The sequence below is a fragment of the Ranitomeya imitator genome, chromosome 6, assembly GCF_032444005.1.
Source record: "Ranitomeya imitator isolate aRanImi1 chromosome 6, aRanImi1.pri, whole genome shotgun sequence".
Lineage (NCBI taxonomy): Eukaryota > Metazoa > Chordata > Amphibia > Anura > Dendrobatidae > Ranitomeya > Ranitomeya imitator.
Window position 1 is genome coordinate 431203908 of NC_091287.1, and position 24008 is coordinate 431227915.

Genomic DNA, 24008 nt, shown 5'->3' on the forward strand with positions numbered 1-24008 from the left:
CAATGCTGTAATTACCAGATTTACATAAACAGATGGTTATCATTCAGCCTGGATAAAAGTGAAGAGATAATTATTAAAATTCTCAAACTTCAATAAACAAGCTGCAGGCTATTTGCATAGTGGTGAGATTCGTCCTCAATTCATCTGTCATCCATGCTGTTCAAAAAAATCTGGACCATTTGTTGATAAATATATGGGGCAATTTTATAAATTATTAACATTATAGTTTGTCATAAGAAACACAATGTACACAGCCAGGACCAGTGTCAAACAACATGGTGGAGACCACAACTCTTTCCTTAAGACACGTAGCTCCTCTCTTTGTTTTTTTGTGTGTGAGTAGGGTATTTAGGCAGGTCAGCCGAAAATATGTCAGGGAATCAGAACTGTAGGGGACACTGAGCTGGCTGCTACATGTGTAGTGAAATATATATAATCTAAAGATTATATATTTTACCTTCTTAGCGCCAATAATTCCACAGCGCTAGACAGACATCATCGCTGTCTCCATTGGGGCTCACTATCTTAATTCCCTATCAGTAGGTCTTTGGAGCGTGGACGGAAACCAGAGAACCTGGAGGAAACCCATAGGGGGAATATGCAGACTTCTTGCAGATGTTGTCCTTGTAGTATCTCAGCAAGGACAAAAAATTACCACTAACCAATATTTACTATATCCAACAGCAGGTTAGAAATTACACGTTAAAACTTAACTTTTACTTATATTTGTTAAAATCACGAACGTGACCGTGAGCGAACAAGGTGCCAGTGTTTTTAAAAACCAAAAAATCATAACAAAGACCACAACACGACGAACAGGTAAGAGTTCAAATGGAACAATATTTGTGGAGCATATGTTTCAAAATCTATCATACATATGACACTATACCACAATGAGCAAGCTCAAAAAACCATATAGGGTGGGTCAATCTCCAACCTATTAAATTTATACCACCAATAGCACTAGAATACATATATGCCTCACCACATTAATAATGCACACCAGCATATGTTCGGTAAGTGTCTATGCGTGGATTCATCTAGCAACAGCGTTTATAATTTATACTCATCCTTCTGGGACCGATGCTGCCAGCGGTGCCTCCTTAGAGTTTCTGGGGCTTAGGGGCGGATCATGCCGCACTAGCCATAGTTCCCCGTTATATCCAGTGCAATGCTCGTGGATTTGACAGCATCTTTTGTCACTACCCCCCTGATGAATTAAAAGAAGAAACGCGTCGGGAGACACTGGATATAACGGGGAACTATGGCTAGTGCGGCATGATCCGCCCCTAAGCCCCAGAAACTCTAAGGAGGCACCGCTGGCAGCATCGGTCCCAGAAGGATGAGTATAAATTATAAACGCTGTTGCTAGATGAATCCACGCATAGACACTTACCGAACATATGCTGGTGTGCATTATTAATGTGGTGAGGCATATATGTATTCTAGTGCTATTGGTGGTATAAATTTAATAGGTTGGAGATTGACCCACCCTATATGGTTTTTTGAGCTTGCTCATTGTGGTATAGTGTCATATGTATGATAGATTTTGAAACATATGCTCCACAAATACTGTTCCATTTGAACTCTTACCTGTTCGTCGTGTTGTGGTCTTTGTTATGATTTTTTGGTTTTTAAAAACACTGGCACCTTGTTCGCTCACGGTCACGTTCGTGATTTTAACAAATATAAGTAAAAGTTAAGTTTTAACGTGTAATTTCTAACCTGCTGTTGGAGATGTTGTCCTTGGTAGAATTTAATCCGAGGGGTTAGATTTGATTCCCAGCGCAGCAAAGCCACAGTGTTAACCACCGAGATACGGTGCTGCCCATGAGAATATCAGACCCCACAAGTACCTTTTAATCAAGCCAGGGAGAGTTTTTTTTCGTATAGTCATTACTAATTACCCTTTCATACATGTTTGACTTAAAATACTTGCTTTAGACAAAATGTAAAGGTTAGTATCCAGAATACAGAAAATAGAGTCAGTGGTCAAGATGTCACATCGGTCACATAACATTACAAACTGTACTACAAAAAAATAATACATGCAAAATATAAAAATGTATCAAACAAAATAGTTACAAAATAGTACTTACTAGATAACAGAAATGCAATAAATTGACTGAAGCAAAAAGTTGAACTTTTTATTTCTCGCTGCTTAAATCAATCATGATACAAATTCTTCTTATTACTCCTATAAATGTTCCTGTCTCCTATAAATGTTGTGTAGGACAACCCCTTCTATATGTCCTACTTTGCTACATAGATGTCAAATAGAAGACACAAAAGAGAATAGTAAAACCAAAAACACTCAGTTTGAAAAAATGTTGCAGTAATCCGCAAGTGCTAGTAAAAGATGTAAAAAACAGGGTATTTGGTTGATACGTTTTTTGCAAAAAATGTATACTAAGCTGCTCTACCAATCTTCACGGTATACCCTTATCAGAGCAGTCCTAACTAATGTATGCAATCCCTATCTGATGTATTTAAAAACCTGATCATCTGTATATAACCTGTGTGAACAGGGTTCAGAGAGGAAAAATCCATGTGTGCATACAGGGTAGAACAGCTTTTGTGCAGATAGCCCAAGAGGAGTGGTGGAACTCCCCAGTCTTGTAGACACAAGAGAACAATTATGGAAACAGGAACACATGGGCTACTTGCACAGTGAACAAGTCTGTATGATCATGTTCACACACCACCAAGAAACCTGAAGACACAAAAGAGAATAGTAAAACCAAAAACACTCAGTTTGAAAAAATGTTGCAGTAATCCGCAAGTGCTAGTAAAAGATGTAAAAAACAGGGTATTTGGTTGATACGTTTTTTGCAAAAAATGTATACTAAGCTGCTCTACCAATCTTCACGGTATACCCTTATCAGAGCAGTCCTAACTAATTTACTGCAACATTTTTTCAAACTGAGTGTTTTTGGTTTTACTATTCTCTTTTGTGTCTTCAGGTTTCTTGGTGGTGTGTGAACATGATCATACAGACTTGTTCACTGTGCAAGTAGCCCATGTGTTCCTGTTTCCATAATTGTTCTCTTGTGTCTACAAGACTGGGGAGTTCCACCACTCCTCTTGGGCTATCTGCACAAAAGCTGTTCTACCCTGTATGCACACATGGATTTTTCCTCTCTGAACCCTGTTCACACAGGTTATATACAGATGATCAGGTTTTTAAATACATCAGATAGGGATTGCATACATTAGTTAGGACTGCTCTGATAAGGGTATACCGTGAAGATTGGTAGAGCAGCTTAGTATACATTTTTTGCAAAAAACGTATCAACCAAATACCCTGTTTTTTACATCTTTTACTAGCACTTGCGGATTACTGCAACATTTTTTCAAACTGAGTGTTTTTGGTTTTACTATTCTCTTTTGGGTCTTCAGGTTTCTTGGTGGTGTGTGAACATGATCATACAGACTTGTTCACTGTGCAAGTAGCCCATGTGTTCCTGTTTCCATAATTGTTCTCTTATGTCTACAAGACTGGGGAGTTCCACCACTCCTCTTGGGCTATCTGCACAAAAGCTGTTCTACCCTGTATGCACACATGGATTTTTCCTCTCTGAACCCTGTTCACACAGGTTATATACAGATGATCAGGTTTTTAAATACATCAGATAGGGATTGCATACATTAGTTAGGACTGCTCTGATAAGGGTATACCGTGAAGATTGGTAGAGCAGCTTAGTATACATTTTTTGCAAAAAACGTATCAACCAAATACCCTGTTTTTTACATCTTTTACTAGCACTTGCGGATTACTGCAACATTTTTTCAAACTGAGTGTTTTTGGTTTTACTATTCTCTTTTGTGTCTTCAGGTTTCTTGGTGGTGTGTGAACATGATCATACAGACTTGTTCACTGTGCAAGTAGCCCATGTGTGCCTGTTTCCATAGATGTCAAATAGACATATCCCCCAAAAATGACCCCTTTTTACTTCCCAATATCAGCTTATCCGTGCTCTTACCTTCACTTCCAGGGCTCCTTGTTCTTCTATATGCTGAAGATAGTTTGTAATATTTCTAGTCACACTACAGTATTGATGTGATCTAGATTTATATTTTGTGCATTTGGATCGCCCCCATGGGGCCGTGGGGTACTTGGTACTGGGTCCTGCGGTTCACAGGGGGATGTCACGGTGGCTGACCCAGTCCTTGGCCCTGGGACGTCCGTGTAAAAGGGAAATGTCTTTAACGGGATAGAGTTTATGTTCGTGACGCCACCTGTGGTATTCGGTCAGGGTGACCGACGCTGCTTTAAGGGGTCTGCTGGGGTGATGTTATGGCAGCTAGATGGTATACCTTCCCACAGCTAAAGTATGTCCCCAGGGCTTCTCGGTGTGTAGATGGTGGATGGTGAGAGGCGCAGAGAAGAACAAGGTCACAAGGTTGCAGTCTCTTTACCTTTACTGAAGACTTCAGCATCTACAGTCCAGAGCACCAGATCACAGGGCAGGCAGAGTCTGGCTGGTTTTGAGGCAAGTCCAGAGTCCCCTTGTCCAGGTGGAAATCAGTAGCCTTCCCCTGCGCTGCAGTGTTGTAGTCCCTTACTGCTAAGCTTCTCATAAGGTTCTCACAACTGTTGTAGATGTTATGTCCCTCTCTCTCTGTCCCCCAGATAGGATAGGACAAACCCGTATGACCGGTGGCTTGAGGCAGTTTATAGGGACTCTATCATCCCCCAGCCTCTAAGGGGTGCCACCGTGTCTCCTGGGTGTAGGGCGGACAGGTAACGTGAAATTAGCTGTCCTGCCGGTCTCTGGAGCAAGGCATAAAGGACGTTACTCCCTCGGTGTTCCGGCTACCATGATTCTGCGCCTCAGAAGGAGGCAGCCCGTGTAGGGCTGGTCCCCTTTTGATATCCACTCCTTTGCTACGACTTTCTTTCACGCTTGCTGCAATACAGTTCTGCCTTCGATGTCTCTTGGAGCTGCAGCTCTCAGGGCATGCACAACTCCGTGTCCTTCTCCTTTGCTCTCTGACAGGATCCCACCCCTGCCAGGGACCAACTAACTGAGCGGAGCTCAGCCAGCAACTGACTAACTCTCCCTAGAGGCGACCAGTTTTACCAATGTGGGGAGTGATCTAATAAATAGGAGCAAGAGCTCCCCCTGGTGGCCTGGCGTGTGAAATGTGTTGCATGTTTGTGATACCTGGATGCAGTTATCCTTCTTTGCCTCCAAACGTAGCATCACTTTCCCCGAGAGGAAAGCAATACCACTGTGACGACGTTAATTGATAAAAAATAAACTAATAACGATTCCATTTTTTTAAAGCACTCTGAAATATTTTTTCCACACATACATAAAACTTTTGCACAGTACTGTACATTTTCCTGAAATCCAGATAATATTAATTTGTTACAAATTCTCTTTTTGTAGTCACCCCCATGGCTCATATTGCAATGTGTAACCTCACATGTTATACCATGCTTCTGTAAAATAAATGTTTGCATGTTTTTGTCTAAAGAACAGACTATTGCTGGGTTTCTATGGTTTTATTTATATTTTGTCACCTTTGTTAGATAATGAGTTAGAATTCAACCAGCCTCAGTTAAACCTGAAATCAGATATAACACATTGCCTAAAATGAAATATTTCCGGAAAGTAATTGAGAAGACTGGATTCCAGTCTTTTTATGCGTGGCCTCATCTATTGCTGCGAATGCAGTCACTTAAGATACGATTCCCTTAGGAGGTTCTTTCTTTGTATTTTCATTGCTGTCTCTACCAATGATCATCACTCTTGGAAGCTGCTTCTTTAGTGTACACCTAGAAGTTATAGATCAACTTTTGTGGCTCAGGTAAACTGAGTTTCCTATTATAATTCAAGGCTCAGTATTTTATAATGAATAACCCAGCTCACAAAGATCTCATTATTAGTTGTAGCATTATAGTTCGACTAACAATAGGAGGAAACTAGCAACTTAAAAAAAAATTGCTTTACAAATTAGAAAACTGCAGATAATAACTTCTACAAGGAATACACAGCTAGTCATAAAATTCAATGAGGCTATGATAAATGCTAAATATTCCTCTATGGACTCTTATGGGACTTAAAATAGATGTCAATAGTATCTGAAAAGTCAAGCAGAAAACGTGATCAGGCTCAGTCTGGCCCACGGGGGGACAGGTGAATCTCCTGGTAGGCCCTCAAATGAGCATTGGTGTAATTTCATCATTCATGTAGAGGCACAGGCAAATTCCTGAAAGAGAGTCCGGTAGTATTGCATATAGATGAACGCTGGTTACTAGTGTGCCCTTGCCCCTTGGCACCCCAGGCCGACAATGACCATGATATTTGCATAATCTCCATTTAATAAAAGGATCAGTAGAGTATACAAAATACCAGGTCAGGTGGATCCAGTAGTTTCAAATGTGCTTGTGTTTTAAGGTGTGGTTTTCGCTTCTTGACAATTTCTTCTTAAAACATTTATTAATGGAAATCAGACAACGCCAATAACAGCTCATAATATGGGGCTTTCTAGTATGGATTTACTTTTTTAGCAATAATCTGCATTATTCTTAGATGAACAACTTACAACTTCGAATAGGATATAAGGGACCGATACATAGCCTCTATGGTCAGTGCTCACTGAGTAGACTCCCAGACTGGGTATGTCAATTTGGAAGAATATATACGCTACCCCAATAATGGCAGGCTAGAGTTGTATTAGCCTTTTTTGGCCATTATGTGAACTCTGCCTTGAGATTGTGGTTGATTGCATAGTTTTTCAGGATTGGTTACGTGTGGTAACAGATCTTGGTAAAGACATGAAACATTGAGTCCAAAATGTGTGTTAAACTAAAACATGGCAATGAAAATGGATGTGGTGTCTCTTGAGAGAAAATTACCCAAACCATGGCAAAAAAAATGTGGGAGCCGCTAGCAGCAGCATCACCTACACGTTAGCAAACACCTTGGCAGTAGTAGTTAGGGACACAGGCACTATTGGCCTACTTTATCTCTGACAAGGGTATCTGCGTGGCGCAAGTGAAAGGCATAATGGAATATATGTCACATCACTCATCTCAATCACTACAAGATGATGTAACTTCTGATAGCGACACTATCCGCTCGAGTTAGTGTTCTGCTTAGCCCACCTCCTTCTGCCACCCTAACAATTAAGGTTGTACATAGTGAATTTCTGTTCCATCAATGGCACCTGTTTCTGTTTCTTAAGCTGTGTTGCTTGCTACGTGAAGCTTTTTGCAGAGTGGACAGCTGCATACCACATGTTGAATCCTCTCCACTCTCTGCAGAGTGACAATAGAGGCAAAATTGTTTTAAATTATCCAACCAAAATTCTTGGATTTCTGTAATGCAATTCCCTTTAACAAAATGTTTAATTTTTGGAAAGAATGTGAATGACTTTGCGAGGTGTCTTTCCCCCGACACCAGCTACAACAAATAACCAAGACAACAGCAGCAATTACAGTATATATCACATGATGGACTAGATATTTTATCTGCCCTAGTACCAATAAGCAAACAGTCCCACCGTTTGATGAGCCAGGTTCAATCGTACCTGCATTGTGTTTTTGTCTGGCAGTTACCCTGAGCCCCAATACCATGGACTTCTGGCTCAGCAGATTGAACCAGTAGCAAGACCAAGCCCATTTTGCAATGGCTTTACTATAATGTCCAGACTTCAGTATACAGTGGTGTCAGAGAGGGAATTCAACACGGACCAGGTAATCTGCCGCTAGAACAGAAAACCTTACATTTTGACAAACTTTCTGACAACTTTCATTCTCCTATGGCTGGTGCCAGTATTTAAACTGGCCATAGCATCTGATTGTCTGCACAGCCATGCAATAAATAAATCTCCTGGTTGCACATTGTGTTCTATAATGAATGACTGTACTACTAATGCAAAACGTACTGTTTTGAGAATAAGCAAAAATTTAACAGCTAACAAAATAGGGCTTCTGTTTTGAAAGGCTTATTCACAACAAGTAATTTCTTCACTTTGAAAACAGCTAGCCTTTTCCTGCTCCCTAAAAAAAAAATTTGGTAGGCTCGATAAAAAGACTTTGAAATTGTTCATTCATTATGAGAATAGCAAAAGCAGATCCTCAAAAAATCATCTTTTTTATTATTAGTTAAGAAGCAATTGCTTTTTCACTTCAAAAAGGAGCTTAGTTGGCCTGTTTTCATGCCCTGAATCTAAGGATAATTTTTGAAATCCTTGTGAAAAAACTATTGTTTCTTTTCTTAGTAAAGAAAATAGCTCTTGAGACTTCCCAAACAGGGATAATTTTTCACCACCCCGTGTAAAAAAAAGCCACAGCTTCTTCCATTTGCACTGCCTGTGCATAATCATCATTGAGGCAGGCATCTGCCCCCAAAAGGGATAATTTTTGGATAGTTTCTACAATTTAAATAGCCTAACAAGACTGATAATGCAGTGTGTTATTAAACAGTCTGTTAGAGCAGCATGGTTGCTGGATAGCAGTGTTGCTTTGCAGTGCTGCGGACCTAGGATCAAATCCGATTTTTAACACATAGCATCCGATTTACATCCGAATGCAGTGCGATTGCTATCCGACTACAATGTGATTTTATCATGAGCTTTTCTCTGACATTTACACAGTTTTCAAAGAAAATATTCTTTAAATCACACACACACACATATATATATATATATTTATATGTGTATATATATATATATATGTATAGAAACAGAAAAGAATAAGAGCAGCACTAAGGGTATATGCACATGTTACAGGTTTGTCTAGGGAATTTTCAGCACAGAATCCACATCTCTTGGCAGAAAACGCAGGCCAATATGGTTGCGGATTTAATGCAGAATTGATGTGGATTTCTTGCGGATTACTTGCAGATTTGTTGCAGATTGTCTGGCGTTTTTTGATGTGCAGATTTGCCCTACTCAATGTATAGTCAATGGGTGCAGAAACGCTGCGTTTCCACACAAACAATTGACATGCTGCGGAAAACAAACCGCTGCGTTTCTGCATGGAATTTTCCACAACATGTGCACAGCGGGTTTTGTTTTCCATTGGTTTACATGGTACTGTACACCGCATGGAAAACTGCTGCAGATCCGCAGGGCCAAATCCGCTGCGGATCCGCAGCCAAATCTGCAACGTATCCACATACTCTTAAAAATCGCAAGTTGGTTGCAAAGCACCCCGGGCGAAGACTAAACCTTATGTATAGATTCAAAAATTGAAGGCAGCACACCATTCAGAGTGAAATAAGGAGCTTCTGTCTAATAACCCATCATGGCAACGTTTCGGTTCTAGAGTGAAAAAGGTTCTCACTCTTGAACCAAAATGTCGTCATGTTGGGCTATTAAACAGAAGCTCCTTTTTTCACTATAATAATAATAATAATCTTTATTTATATAGCGCCAACATATTCCGCAGCGCTTTACAGCTTAACAGTTTTAAACACAACAGTCTTAAGAAATAACGTTACCAATACAATAATTAAAGCAAAATAAGATGACCCTGCTCGTGAGCTTACAATCTACAATGAGGTGGGGAAATACAAAGTACAGGTGTGTATTTACAATGATGTATTTACAATGATGGTCCAGCCATCTTCAGGGGGTGGGGGATAGATGGGGATAGTGAATGGGCTACACACACACAAACCTAAAATTACTTTAATTAGGGAATGTGATAGGCCGCTCTGAGATGTGTTTTGAAAGAGCGCCTAAAACTATGTAAATTGTGGATGGTCCTAATATCTTGGGGTAGAGCATTCCAGAGGATTGGCGCAGCGCAGGAGAAGTCTTGGAGTTGGGAGTGGGAGCTTCGGATTAGTGTAGAGGTTAGTCAAAAGTCATTTGCAGAACACAGAGGTCGGTTAGGCTGATAGACAGAAATGAGGGATGAGATGTAAGGGGGTGCTGCACTGTGGAGAGCTTAGTGGGTGAGAGCAAGTACAGTACTTTGAATTGTATCCTATAATGAATGGGCAGCCAGTGTAACGACTGGCGAAGAGCGGACGCGTCCGAATAACGATTAGCTAGATAGACGACCCTGGCTGCTGCATTAAGGATAGACTGGAGAGGGGAAAGTCAAGTGAGGGGGAAGCCAATTAATAGAGCATTGCAGTAGTCCAGGCAGGAGTGGATCAAGGCGACAGTGACGGTTTTTGTTGTTTCCATAGTGAGAAAAGGGCGGATTCTAGAGTGGTTCTTTAGGTGTAAGCGTCACGAGCGAGCAAGAGATTGTATATGGGATGTGAAGGAGATATTGGAGTCAAACATAACATCCAGACAGCATAGATAGATAAAAAGCTGGCAATTCAGCAGTCGCGTACAGTAAAATCACAGCTTGACCCTACAGTATATAATAGATTACACACAGTATATATGTATATACACAGAGAATAGAAAGATATAAAGATGTCAGTGACATATACAATTAGTACAGTGTATGTGCAGCATAGTGTACATGTATTTAATTAATAAATTATTATTTTTCTGAAAAAAATGGTGTGGGCTCCCGTGTAATTTTCTTAACAAGCAGAGGGAAAGTTGATGGCTGGGGGCAGATGTTTATAGCCTGAGATTGGGTGACTACCCATGAAGCTTCCCAGGCTATTAATATCAGCTCACAGCTGTATACTTCGCCTTTACTGGCTATTAATTGGGGGACCATACCAAAAAATGATGTTGAATCCCGCTATCTATATATATAATTGTCTAAGGGTTTTTCTGTCTCTCTGTCTGTCTGTCTTTCTGTCTGTCTGTCTGTCCTGGAAATCCCGCATCTCTGATTGGTCGAGGCCACCAGGCCTCGACCAATCAGCGATGGGCACAGTATCGACGTAGAAATCCCACGTCTCTGACTGGTCGAGGCCGCCAGGCCTTGACCAATCAGCGACGTGCACAGCGACGATGATGTCATAAAGGACGTAGACATCCCGCGTCTGATTGGTCGAGGCTGCCAGGCCTCGACCAATCAGCGACGGGCACAGCGACGATGATGTCATAAAGGACGTAGAAATCCCGCATTTATGATTCAGCTACGGGCACAGTATCGACATAAATGTCATAATGGTTGCCATGGCGACGATGATGTCATAAAGGTTGCCTCAACCAATCAGCGACGGGCACAGTCTGCCCCGAATTCTGGAATCATCATTGTCCATATACTACGGGGACATGCATAATCTAGAATACCCGATGCGTTAGAATCGGGCCACAATCTAGTAATTAATAACCAGCAAAGGCTAGGCAGACAGGTGCAGGCTGATATTAATAGCCTAGGAAGGGGCCATAGATCTTGCCCCCCATGTCTAAAAACATAATCTCTCAGCCACCTCAGAAAAGGCGTATCTTTAAGATGTGCCAATTCTGGCACTTAACCTCACTCTTCCCACTTGCACTGGTGCAGTGGCAAGTGGGGTAATAGTTGGGGGGGTGATGTCACCTTTGTATTGTTAGGTGATATCAAGCCCAGAGGTTAGTAATGAATAGGCATCTATAAGAAGCCCCTATTACTAACCCCATAGTTATATTGTACAAAAACACACCCCCTGAATAAAGTCCTTTCATTGAAAGAATGACACAGACTCCTTTAATCAATCTCTATTAAACCATACTTATGGCATCGCCCTTTCTAGTGAAGCCATTGTCCCCTGTAAGAGAATTAAAATAATAAACAACAATATTTCTCAGCTGTCCGGTAAGAAGATAATCAATTTGTCTCACAATGGGTCTAGCTCTGCTACATTTAGCTGGCAGGCTGCATGATTGCATGTTGCAACTGTACAGCCTGCCATCCAGCAGAGATACTGATCAGTGTTTGCTACCACTGCTCAGTGTCTCGCTGTGAACTCCTATGATCTGACTGATATCAGAGTGCCGTAAGAAGTTTTCCTATGGAGCTTTTGCTGACATCAGTTAGGTGAAGAGAGTTAATTGGCTGTGAACTTCCAGGACCTTTCTGGCGGCACCGCAAGCGTGAGAACTTTTTCACGGCAATAATGTAATCGAAGTAGGGAGGAAGAACAATTTAAGGTATAGTTTTGATACTTCGTATTATACCTAGTGCTGAGTTTGAATGTATAATGTGGAGCTTCAGTTTTTTCCTGAAGTGCACTTTTAACTATTGTGTATTACTTTGCAGATTAATTTAAAAAACTTGTGCAAGCCATATAAAATACGCATTGGGCATGACAACTCAGGAGACAACCCAGACTGGTATCTAGAGGAGGTGAAACTGTGTGATCTGTCATCTGATCAAGAATTCCACCTACCGGTAAATCGATGGCTTGGAGAGAATCATGATGATGGAGACACATGGATAGAGCTGCCTCTGTCAACAGATGCAAGTGATCCATTAGAGTGTATGTATCTTCAATAATAGTGGTATGTTGCAGTATTCACCAGAACTTTCAGGTGTTTTAGCATATACTACATGTATGAATGTCTTAGAATATAGTCTATATAATGGGGACTTATAAGGATGTTCAATTTTTAAAAAATGTCTCAAAGAAAAAAGTGAGCTAAAATAACAAAAAAAAGCATTACTAGTGAGGACAGAGTTGGAGTGGTCACGTGTGCGTGTAAGGCACAGCATCAATGTAGGACAAGTCAACAAGAATCATCCACAGTAACAGTTCTTTGTTTTTTGTCTTTTTTATCACATTTCTTACTTTAAGGTAACTTAAAAAAAGGCCTGATTACCTCATGACTGACTAATATGTTGACTGACTAATATGTGTTTCAGTTAATCAATAAAGAGACAATTAGCAGGTTAACATTAAGTATATTAAAGGGGTTTTCTAGGCTGAAAAGAAATCTGCAGTCACCCTGTGTGACTTTAGACTGCTGAATTTGACAATGTGCAATGATTTTCAAGTACTAGGAGTAGAGCACAGATGGTTAATACCCTTCAGCAAAGGTTTTTATATGAGTAGAGCTGGCTGTTATTACATGTGTTATGACCTGGTGGTTAAGAGGCCACACTGATATGACCTGGTGGCTAAAACGCAACATGGAGCGAGCTCTGAGAAGGTGGTATCTCTACTGACCGCAGTCCCTAATCCTAACAACAACACTAGAAATAGCCGTGGGATGTTCCTGACTCTCCCTAGACACCTCTTCACAGCCTAAGAAATAACTACCCCTAAAGAAGGAAATAGAAAGCTATCTTGCCTCAGAGAAAACCCCCAAAAGGAAAGATAGCCCCCCACAAATATTGACTGTGAATGGAGAGGGAAATGACGTACAAAGAAATGAAATCAGAATTCAGCAAAGGAGGCCAATACTAAACTAGATAGACAGAGAGAAAAGGATACTGTGCGGTCAGTATAAAAAAAAAATCCACGCAGAGTTTACAAAATGAACTCCACACCGACTCACGGTGTGGAGGGGCAAATCTGCTTTCCCAGAGCTTCCAGCTAGCCTGAATAACACATAGTGACAAGCTGGACAAAAAGAGACATATTTGCAAAGCAATAGAGTCCAAACAAATGGACAAACAAAAACTAGCAAAAACTTATCTTTTGCAGACAAGGACTGGCCATATGAGAATTCCAAGGAAAGAACCAAATCCAACCAAGAACATTGACAGCAGGCATGGACTAAAGCCCAGAGCAGGTTTAAATAACAAACCCAGGCAAGGCGATTAGTGAAGGCAGCTGCTACAGCTACCTAAAGGAGCAGCAGTTCCACTCGAAACCACCAGAGGGAGCCCAAGGGCAGCACTCACAAAAATACCATTAGCAACCACAGGAGGGAGCTCCAGAACGGAATTCACAACATACATGTCTCACACAGAAGAAGCCTTCTCTGCTCTCACTACAGAGCGAACACAGGTTGCAGCATACATAAATGTGACACTGACATCTCTGAGCTCATCCCGCAGGGGGCGCTCATAGAAATCAGGTAGTCCCATGGCAGATGTTCTAATTGCCACCCCCCAAAAAATAAATAAATAAATAATTTCCGGGTCACAGAAGGGAATATCTCACAACTTTCCAAGCTTTTACATAGTAATTTTTGTCCTGCTGAAGTCCTAGATTCCTCTTTCATTGCCCTAATAAAGTATGATGCCAACAAAAGTGCCCCCCAAACACAGTATAATACCCCAATGGTGAAGTCCTCCGCATTAGCCTCTACAAGCACAGTATAATGATCCTACTGTGCTCCCAAGGGAAAGAATGATGACCCCAACACAGTATGATGCCCCAACTATGACCCCCACACAGTCCTTCATGCTGTATAATTGGCCTACATACAGTATATGGTAATGGCCTGCACCAGCCCTCCACACAGTATGATGGACCCCACACATACCTTCACACTGTAAAATTGCTTACATACAATATAATAGTTCTCCAAATATTATAACGGCCCCACATAACCTTTCACATAGTATAAAACACCCTCTATAATCCTCCATATAGTATAATGTGCCCCATAATCTACCATATAGTATAATGTGCCCTTCATAATCCTCCATTTGGTATAACGCGCTCCCCATGGTCCTCCAGAGAATATGATGCACTTGCCATGGTCCTCCATAGAATGTAATGCACTCGCCATGGTTCCCCATACAATATAATGCATTCATCATGGTCCTCCATACAGTATAATGCACTCGCCATGGTCCTCCATACAATATAATGCACTCGCCATGGTCCTCCATACAATATAATGCATTCACCGTGGTCCTCCATATAATATATAATGCACCCCCCATGGTCCTCCATACAATATAATTCACTCCGCATGGTCCTCCATACAATATAATGGACCCCCTCCATGAACCTCCATACAATATAATGCACCCCTCCATGGTTCTCCATGCAATATAATGCATATAGTGCTGCCCACCTTCCAATGTTGAAGTGAGCAGAGCTGGAATAGGCTTTTAAAGGGAGGGTGCCGTGATTTTAGTTTTTGTATTAATAATTATTGATTATATAATCAATTATTTTTAATACAAAAGTAAATGTAGTACTTTAATACTTTTTTATTTATTCATTTTTACTTTTGCCACTGGAGGCCGCCATTTTCATTAGTGTGGGTGTAAGTGTCTGGACACGACACTTGCACACCTCACTTACGGCAGCCATGGGCATAGGAGCCAACAGTCGGGCTCCGACCGCTTCTCCTGCCTCTCAGCTGTGACTTGGGCACGCCCCCTGGGCTGCTACGTCACAGCTGTGAGAGGAGATCGCGGCCATTTTGTTTTTTATTTTCCTCTGTCATCGCACATACAGCTCAGTGTGTGGGATGGCAGGAGCTGCCAGGGAGAAGCTGCTGCTGGGAAGCGAGGGTCGGGGTGAGTATCTGCAGCCAGGAGCTGTGATTGCAGCCTGTACTTAGTATTACAGCACAGGCTGCAATCACTGGTCCCAGCCGTTCAGAGCAGAGCAGGGAGATCGTCACACTGCTCTGCCCTGAACATGACTCAGCACTTCCTGGAAGAGGACTGAAGGTAAGTACAGAGTTTTTATTTTCTTATGCATCTACCACTGCTACCTGTCCCTATATACCACTGCTACCAGCCCTTATATACCACTGCTACCTGCCCCTATATACCACTGCTACCAGCCCCTATATACCACTGCTACCAGCCCTTATATACCACTGCTACCTGCCCCTATATACCACTGCTACCAGCCCCTATATACCACTGCTACTAGCCCCTATATACCACTGCTACCTGCTCCTATATACCACTGCTACTAGCCCCTATATACCACTGCTACCTGCTCCTATATACCACTGCTACTAGCCCCTATATACCACTGCTACTAGCCCCTATATACCACTGCTACTAGCCCCTATATACCACTGCTACCAGCCCCTATATACCACTGCTACTAGCCCCTATATACCACTGCTACCAGCCCCTATATACCACTGCTACTAGCCCCTATATACCACTGCTACCTGCTCCTATATACCACTGCTACTAGCCCCTATATACCACTGCTACCTGCTCCTATATACCACTGCTACCTGCTCCTATATACCACTGCTACTAGCCCCTATATACCACTGCTACCTGCTCCTATATACCACTGCTACTAGCCCCTATATACCACTGCTACTAGCCCCTATATACCACTGCTACCAGCCCCTATATACCACTGCTACTAGCCCCTATATACCACTGCTACCTGCTCCTATATACCACTGCTACTAGCCCCTATATACCACTGCTACCAGCCACTATATACCACTGCTACCTGCCCCTATATACCACTGCTACCAGCCCCTATATACCACTGCTACTAGCCCCTATATACCACCGCTACCTGCCTCTGTATACCACCGCTACCTGCCTCTGTATACCACCGCTACCTGCCTCTGTATAACACCTACCACTGCTGCCTGCCTCTATATACCATCTACCACTGCTGCCTGTCTCTATATACCATCTACCACTGCTGCCTGCCTCTATATACCATCTACGACTGCTGCCTGCCTCTATATACCATCTACGACTGCTGCCTGCCTCTATATACCACCTACCACTGCTGCCTGCCTCTATATACCATCTACCACTGCTGCCTGCCTCTATATACCATCTACGACTGCTGCCTGCCTCTATATACCATCTACCACTGCTGCCTGCCTCTATATACCATCTACCACTGCTACCTCTGTCCTGTGTAGCTAATCTAGTCTTGTGTAGCTAATCCTGTCCTGTGTACAGTATCACACAAGATAGGATTAGATACACGGCGCAGCACAGTATCACACAGGACAGGATTAGATACACGGCTCAGCAGTCAGTATCTAATCCTCTCCTATGCACTCCTCTCCCCCCTGCGTGTCTTTCCCCATTGTGGTTTATTATTTTTGTTGTGGGAGATGAGGGAGCCGAGGATTATGCGTTCGGTATGGTATAAAAAAGATTAATAAAGGACTTTATTCTGGCCGAGTCTTTATTTACAATACATGTGAGATCTATGTGGCGGCATTATGGGTGATCTATATGGCGGTATTATGTGAGAAGCATATGGTGGTATGTGAGAACACTGGCGGTATTATGTGTGATCTATATGGTGGTATGTGAGAACACTGGCGGTATTATGTGTGATCTATATGGCGGTATGTGAGAACACTGGCGGTATTATGTGTGATCTATATGGCGGTATGTGAGAACACTGGCGGTATTATGTGTGATCTATATGGTGGTATTATGTGAGAACTGTATGACAGTATTGTGTGATCTATTTGATAGTATTGTGTGTGATCTATATGGTGGTATTATGCGAGAACACTATGGCAGTATTATCTTCAGAAAGCCGACCCATTCTATGGTGGTTCTGGCTGAGCACCTGCACGCGGGTCTGGGGTAATAGAGGGTAAAGCATGACCTCCAGTTAGGTGCAGTCAGGGCTGGTGAGGCAGCTGAAGAGAGGGGTCTCATTTTTATCGTTACTATATGGCTACATTTCCTTCCCAGCGTCACCCCAGACTGCGCCTGTCGCCTCGCTTTCACACATTGCCAGGACAGGATGGGGAAGACAGGATCTGAGGAGGGGAATGGGGTCTGTATGCAAAGTCTGGATCAGACCAGGCCATCAATCCGCAGAAATGTTTCCTGGATTTCTGTGGAGCAGACGGTCCATCCATGTGTATAAAAGACAGCGCTCTATGTACAATCCCTGGCTGCTCCGAGCACCAAACAGCACACTGCTCTCCTGAAATACTCTGTGCTGCTGTCACCCTGCTCCCTCCACCACATATCTCCCAGAATCCTTTTGCTGTCTGCCATCCTTGGTGACTGTCTACTTGTCAGTATAAGGCTGCCTTCACACTAGCAGTATTTGGTCAGTATTTTACCTCAGTATTTATAAACCAAAACCAGGAGTGGGTGATAAATGCAGAAGTGGTGCATATGTTTCTATTATACTTTTCCTCTATTTGTTCCACTCCTGGTTTTGGCTTACAAATACTGAGGTAAAATACTGACCAAATACTGATAGTGTGACGGCAGCCATACTCTGCAGTCACCAACAAAATGGCTGCTCACTGGGTTCTTGAATATCATCCTCTCTAATCCCTTAGCAAACACCCAGAAGGGGAGGAGAGGAGACATCACACACGTCAGCAGACTCCGCCCATAATTACTGCAGTGCAGTAATGTGAGCTAGTTGTACACTAGGTTTTTCTGAAATTTCAGCAGCTGCTCCCCCTAGTGTTGAAAAGTGGAAATTCCAAAACTTTTCAAATTATTTTTCATATTTTACTAAATTATAAACAAATGATAATATTTTTTAAGAAAATGTAATCATTAATTCTTTACATTTTTACAATTTCTGAAAAAAAAATTTTTTTGATGGCACCTTCCCTTTAAAACAAGAATGAGTCCCACGTGGAGGGATCAGGTGTAGTTGGCCATTGCACCCTGAGAAAAGTTTAGGTAATTCTAACATTTCTCTCTATATTTGTTTCACTCCATAAGTAATGTCTTGTTCTGAAAGATCTGGACTAATTTGCTAAATTAAGGTACTGTATTTTCTTAGCGGCATCTCTTGTGATAATTCCATTCAGACATTTGTTTGCTTATTTCTTCATTTTACTATATTTAGTCAGGACTTTCATATAGACTAGTTCATAACTTAACAAATGTATATGATCCCTGCACACTGTTCTGCACATCACAGTAAGGAACACGTTCACACTATCAGTATTTGGTCAGTATTTTACCTCAGTATTTAGAAGCCAAAACCTGGAGTGGGTGATAAATACAGAAGTGGTGACGTGTTTCTATTATATGTTTCCTCTGCTTGTTCCTCTCCTGGTTCTGGCTTACAAATACTGAGGTAAAATACTGACCAAATACTGAAAGTGTGAACGTGTCGGGTCTTAGTGTTATAAATGCAATTGCAAGCAACCCAAACAGAGGCTGGACAGACATCTGTCTGGGACAATTTAGTGAATCCTGCTATGAGCAGGGGGTTGGACCAGATGACCCAGGAGGTCCCTTCCAACTCTACCATTCTAAATAGGCCGTAAGTATCCGCTAGAATGTAGCAGATCGTCCTCCCTTTTAGTTTCTAGCAGTCTCCAGAACTAATTACAAAACATTGTCAGCATTCTCCAAAATCAGACTTCTTTATTCAAAGAATTGACAAAAGTCTTGTGAGTGAGATAAGCCAAAACATTACACAGTATTGCTGTATTGTATGGAGCTTTGAATAAAGAAGCCTGATTTTGGAGAATGCTGACATCTTGTTGAAATTTGTTAGCACAGTAAGTATATTGATACAGTATTTGATTACTGTATTGCACATGCTACCACCATAATACAGATGAGTAGTGATGTAGTGTCAGGAAAATCTCCCAATACATACAGCTGTGTGCCCATACACTTTAAAGAAGCACTCCCATGAAGATTTTTCTTAATAGATATGTGTATGTAGTGTACTGTGTTGGTTAATGAACTCACCTACCGCCGCCTTCTCCGGGATCCAGCACTGTTTTGCTCCTTTTTTCAGCGTCGTAACCGCAATTCAGACTCTTCTGGTCATGCTGCGTAGAGCATAGAGTGAGCCGGAGAGTCTGAAGAGCGGTGATGTCACTGAGCAGAGGAGTCCAAAAAAATGTGGTGCACTCTGTAACGAGGAGCGAAAAGGTGCAGGCTGAACAAAAAATCACAATGTTTATGGAGAAACAGGCGCACACATGAAACTTGAAGGTTTTATGCAAAAATTACACTTTTTATTAGTACAGTCATCACCGAGTGCTCATTAGCGTGAGAAAAATTGACGGACAATTTAAGTTAGGGTTAACGTTTCGACCAAGGCTGGTCTTTGTCAAAACCACACTTTTAATAAGGGATAGGGTGTGCCAAGCAGAAAATCAGTCCGGAGTGGGCCTAAAGGTGCAGTAGTGAGAGGAAATAGTGCAAGTCACTCCATAAACACTGAGAAGAGGAGAACGATGCTGGATTACGGAGAAGACGGCGGTATGGGAGTATATTAAACACATAAACTTTATATTACATGCATATATATATAATACATACACACATTTAAAAAAAATTGTTTAGAGAGTGCTTCTATAATGGGCATTTTTTTTCCTAAAAGGGTGTTACTTTGTAGTATGTTTGGCTGGGCTACTTCGAGATTCCACAACCTCAACTGTGATAGAAAAACATGGTTGACTTCGTTTTATAATAAAACTGTGTGGAAAGCATTAATTTACATAAATTTAGTGATATATTTCACCACTATAATAAAGTAAACACTTCTATCAAATAAATTAAAAAAAATGTAATTCATCTTTTTGTTTTAAGTGTTGGACTATGAGGTTCAGGTTTACACTGGAGTCATATCGGATGCTGATGCTGAATCCAACATTTACATCAATGTCTTTGGGACCAGAGGAGATTCTGGGAAGCGGAAGTTACATAAACCCAAGTCCCAAACTGGGAAATTTCAGAAAGGGCAGGTAAAAAAATTTTGAACATCAGCTTTTTGACATTTCATTGGGAATTATCAGAAGAAAACATTGGAGCTGTAAAAGTGCACAATCCTAGTGAATTCAATGGGAGTGCTGTCAGTATACCTTTGGGATAAGGTAAAGGCGTATGGCTCTCCATGGAGACCTCTGTATCCCCGAGATCATAGGGTCCAGGCTCACAGAAAAATGATGCCATCTCAAAGGCAAGTGAGAGGAAATCCAATGAAATGGTTTCAAATTATATGATCTGATCTAAAAAACATCTACATCTAGGAAAAAGTCAAGAGTACAGTCAAGACCAACAAAGGAAATGTTGTATTCCATTCATTTACCGAACCCTAGAGGTGTGTGCATCAGTCCGCAATGACTGTATTCAAGCACCACAAATACCATGACCTTGTAATGTGTATATTATGTCATGTAAAACAATTGTCTAATGTAATAACTTATTTTGTATAGAAATAGAAAATGATATATCTCATTTATTATTCTTTTTCTAGGTTGATGTATTTTGCATTCAAGCAGTTTCATTGGGGGAACTGCAGAAAATCCAGATGAGCTGTGATGGAAGCAAAAATGGTACTGCATGCCAACATATGGGCGCATATAAACTTACAATAATATATAGCACTGGTATAGAAATGAGAATACTAGGTCATAGCAATACACAGATATGTAAAAAATTCTGCAAATGCATTAAAAAAAGCTTCAAGTTTCCCATTGGTTGTGTTTGGTATTGTAGGATCAACTTCACTGAAGGGAAAAGAGCAGAGCTGGAATACTACTCACAACCTGTAGGGAGGTATGGGGCTGTCCCTGGAAGATACCAGTGATGTGTTTCTTATCAAGTACAGCCCCTTTAGTGTAAAAAAAACAGTTGTTAGTTTATTAAAAAAAAGTATACTAGATCGCAGTCAACAACACTGGTCAATATAGGGCCATATCCTCTTTCTTATGTTGGTGGTTTAGTGAGCACATTGTTTAAGAGGTTGTTGGGGAATGTAATATTGATGATCTATTCTTAGTCTTTGATGTTTTATGCTCTGACATCCCATATAACTTAGAAAGATTTTCATGTCATTGGTTGATTAAAAATGAAGTGCTGTGCTACAATACAATCCTCAGGCATTACACGTATGTATGAACATAATTAAAAGTTACAAACATATTCAATGAAATCACATTTACAACTTGAATTCAAAATTCATGGTCAATCTGAAGGATCGGCAGAGCCAAAAACTCGTTTTCCATGTATATGTAGTATCTATATTTTTTTAGTAAGTGATCAGGCACCCATTATTGTCTATGGGTATGTTCATAAGTCCTGATTTGTAGAGAAGAACTGATTGTCTCCAAAAAAACATTTTCTTAGCTTAAAAATGAAGCTTTAATTTTTTATCTATTTGAAAATAAAATGCTATTTTTTTTAAGAATTAGATACAAGCTACGTTTTTCCTGAGAAAAAGATTCTTACTTTAAGGGCGCAGTCAGACAGACGTATCACACGAGTGATGATTGCATCGCAGTGCACGGACTGGCTGGCTCCTCTCATGACCCGAGCATTACAGCTGCATAGAAATACAAAGAATCATAGAATAGTAGAGTTGGAAGGGACCTCCTGGGTCATCGTGTCCAACCCCCTGCTCAAAGCAGGATTCACTAAAATATCACAGATATCAGTCCAGCCTCTTTTTGAAGACTTCCATTGAAGGAGAACTCATCACCTCTTGTGGCAGCCTGTTCTACTCATTGATCACCCTCACTGTCAAAATGTTTTTCTAATATCTAATCTGTATCTTCTCCCTTTCAGTTTTATTCTATTGCTTCTCATGTTTCCATGTGCAAATGAGAATAAGGAAGATGCCTCTACATTGTGACATCCCTTCACGCTCTCATGATCAGGTTAGGAGAGTAGACGTTCTAAACGTCCATTTGACTGCTCCCTAATGGGATGAGTCATAGGGCTATGATAGACACAGCCACATTCACACATAGCCTTCATTTTTCTGACAGGTGGAAGGTCTAGAAATTGGACTAATAACATATTTTTTACTTATTATAAGGACCGATTCATAAATCCATGCAAGAAATGCCCAGAAGTTAGATGACTCAAACTCAATAGCTATATGTATGCCTATGAGGTTGTCAAATTTGGGTCAAGAGGCCTGTGGCCAGTCCATGCATTGTGGTTCGAGTATGGGCCATGAAACGCAGATAGGTGAATCTGACCTTAGGGTGAGACATTCATTTTCAATTCTAAATGCTAGAAAAAGTTGAAAGTTGAGAAGGATAATTATTCTATAAAAAAAATACGGAACCCAGCAACCACTGCTAAAGATTTTCCTGCTTGTTTTATCTTTTTTTTCCACCACAGGGAAAGGTTGGTTCTTGGATAAAGTTCTTATACAATACACTGAAGATGAAAGTATTCACAAAGTTCTGTTTCCGTGCAGCAGGTATGTTATATGACAATAGGCCCAATATAACAAAAAAGATATACCAATATTACAGTATTAATGTAATATATCAAACAAATCTCTGCCAGCAAAATATCAACTACCAACGTGTCACAAGTAGATTATGGCCAGTGCCGTTAAAAAAAGAAAAAGAAAAAAAAGTACCGTAATATCTCAATTGCTTTTTCTTTTTTTTTTTTTTTTTTTTAGGAAAAGTCTAAAGTGAAAAGCTTACTTGTTTTACTTGAAGACACCTTAATGTTTTCCTATTATTGTATTGGAATCTCCAGCTTCCTTTGGATTTCCCGAGAAATTAGCTGCAGAAATCTGCTGCTGAAATTTAAATGTACAATTCCCATTGGTTTATTGCAGCTAATTCAGCTATGAACTTGTACCATGGTCATTATCACACAACATTTTTATCAGATTGTAAATGAGGCATTAAATGCCACATTCACATGTAATGCCCTCAGAATTGCAGCAGATCTGGTCAAGATTCAGGCACAGAGGACTTGATCCATCAAAGCTTTCCCCCCAGAATTCTGGCATGAAAGCTTTGAAAAGTCAGAAAATTTAGGTGCAACTCAAAGTTGCAGCAAAATGTTGCAACATTTGACGTTTCTCCAGCGCTCAAAAAAATGGGCAGAGTTGGGACATGACAGGAAGTAGCAGGAGTGTAAAACTACAGCTTGTCTAATTAATAACCAGCAGGGTTGTTCTCTACACCAGAAATCTCACTCCAGTACCTGACTGGAGTAAGATTTCTGATATAGTGCACGGAGAAGGAAAAGCTCCACATGCATTTTTTCATGATTCAGGAGCGTCTGACTCCAACACTAACCCTCATCAAGACTTTGAAGAATATTGCATAGAATCTGTAAATCCAGGTCCAGCCCACAATGTGTGAACATAACCTAATACAGCATATAATTGATAGAAGGTATAGTCAGTATATACTGGTAGTATAATTGGTAAGTTTGCAAATTGCATAAAAAATGAGCTGTTTCTATGATGTGCTTTAGCATAATTCCTAATTTTCCTATTCCTAAAATTTTCAATGTTGGGTGAGTAGGAAATGTCATTAGCAGTGCTCAGTACTCGGCCTACCGAAATATATGA

General features: G+C 40.9%; 1 protein-coding gene across 1 annotated transcript in view; it reads left to right on the plus strand.

Annotated features, from left to right (window-relative positions):
- RP1 (RP1 axonemal microtubule associated) overlaps nt 1-23115 on the plus strand; it is a 367563-nt gene extending 344448 nt beyond the window's left edge. Inside the window, exons 26-30 of the mRNA XM_069732327.1 lie at nt 12125-12344; nt 20267-20421; nt 20934-21012; nt 22808-22889; nt 23100-23115. Coding sequence (XP_069588428.1) covers nt 12125-12344; nt 20267-20421; nt 20934-21012; nt 22808-22889; nt 23100-23115 — 552 coding nt within the window. The remainder of the gene's footprint in view (nt 1-12124; nt 12345-20266; nt 20422-20933; nt 21013-22807; nt 22890-23099) is intronic.
- The last annotated feature ends 893 nt before the right edge of the window (nt 23116-24008 follow it).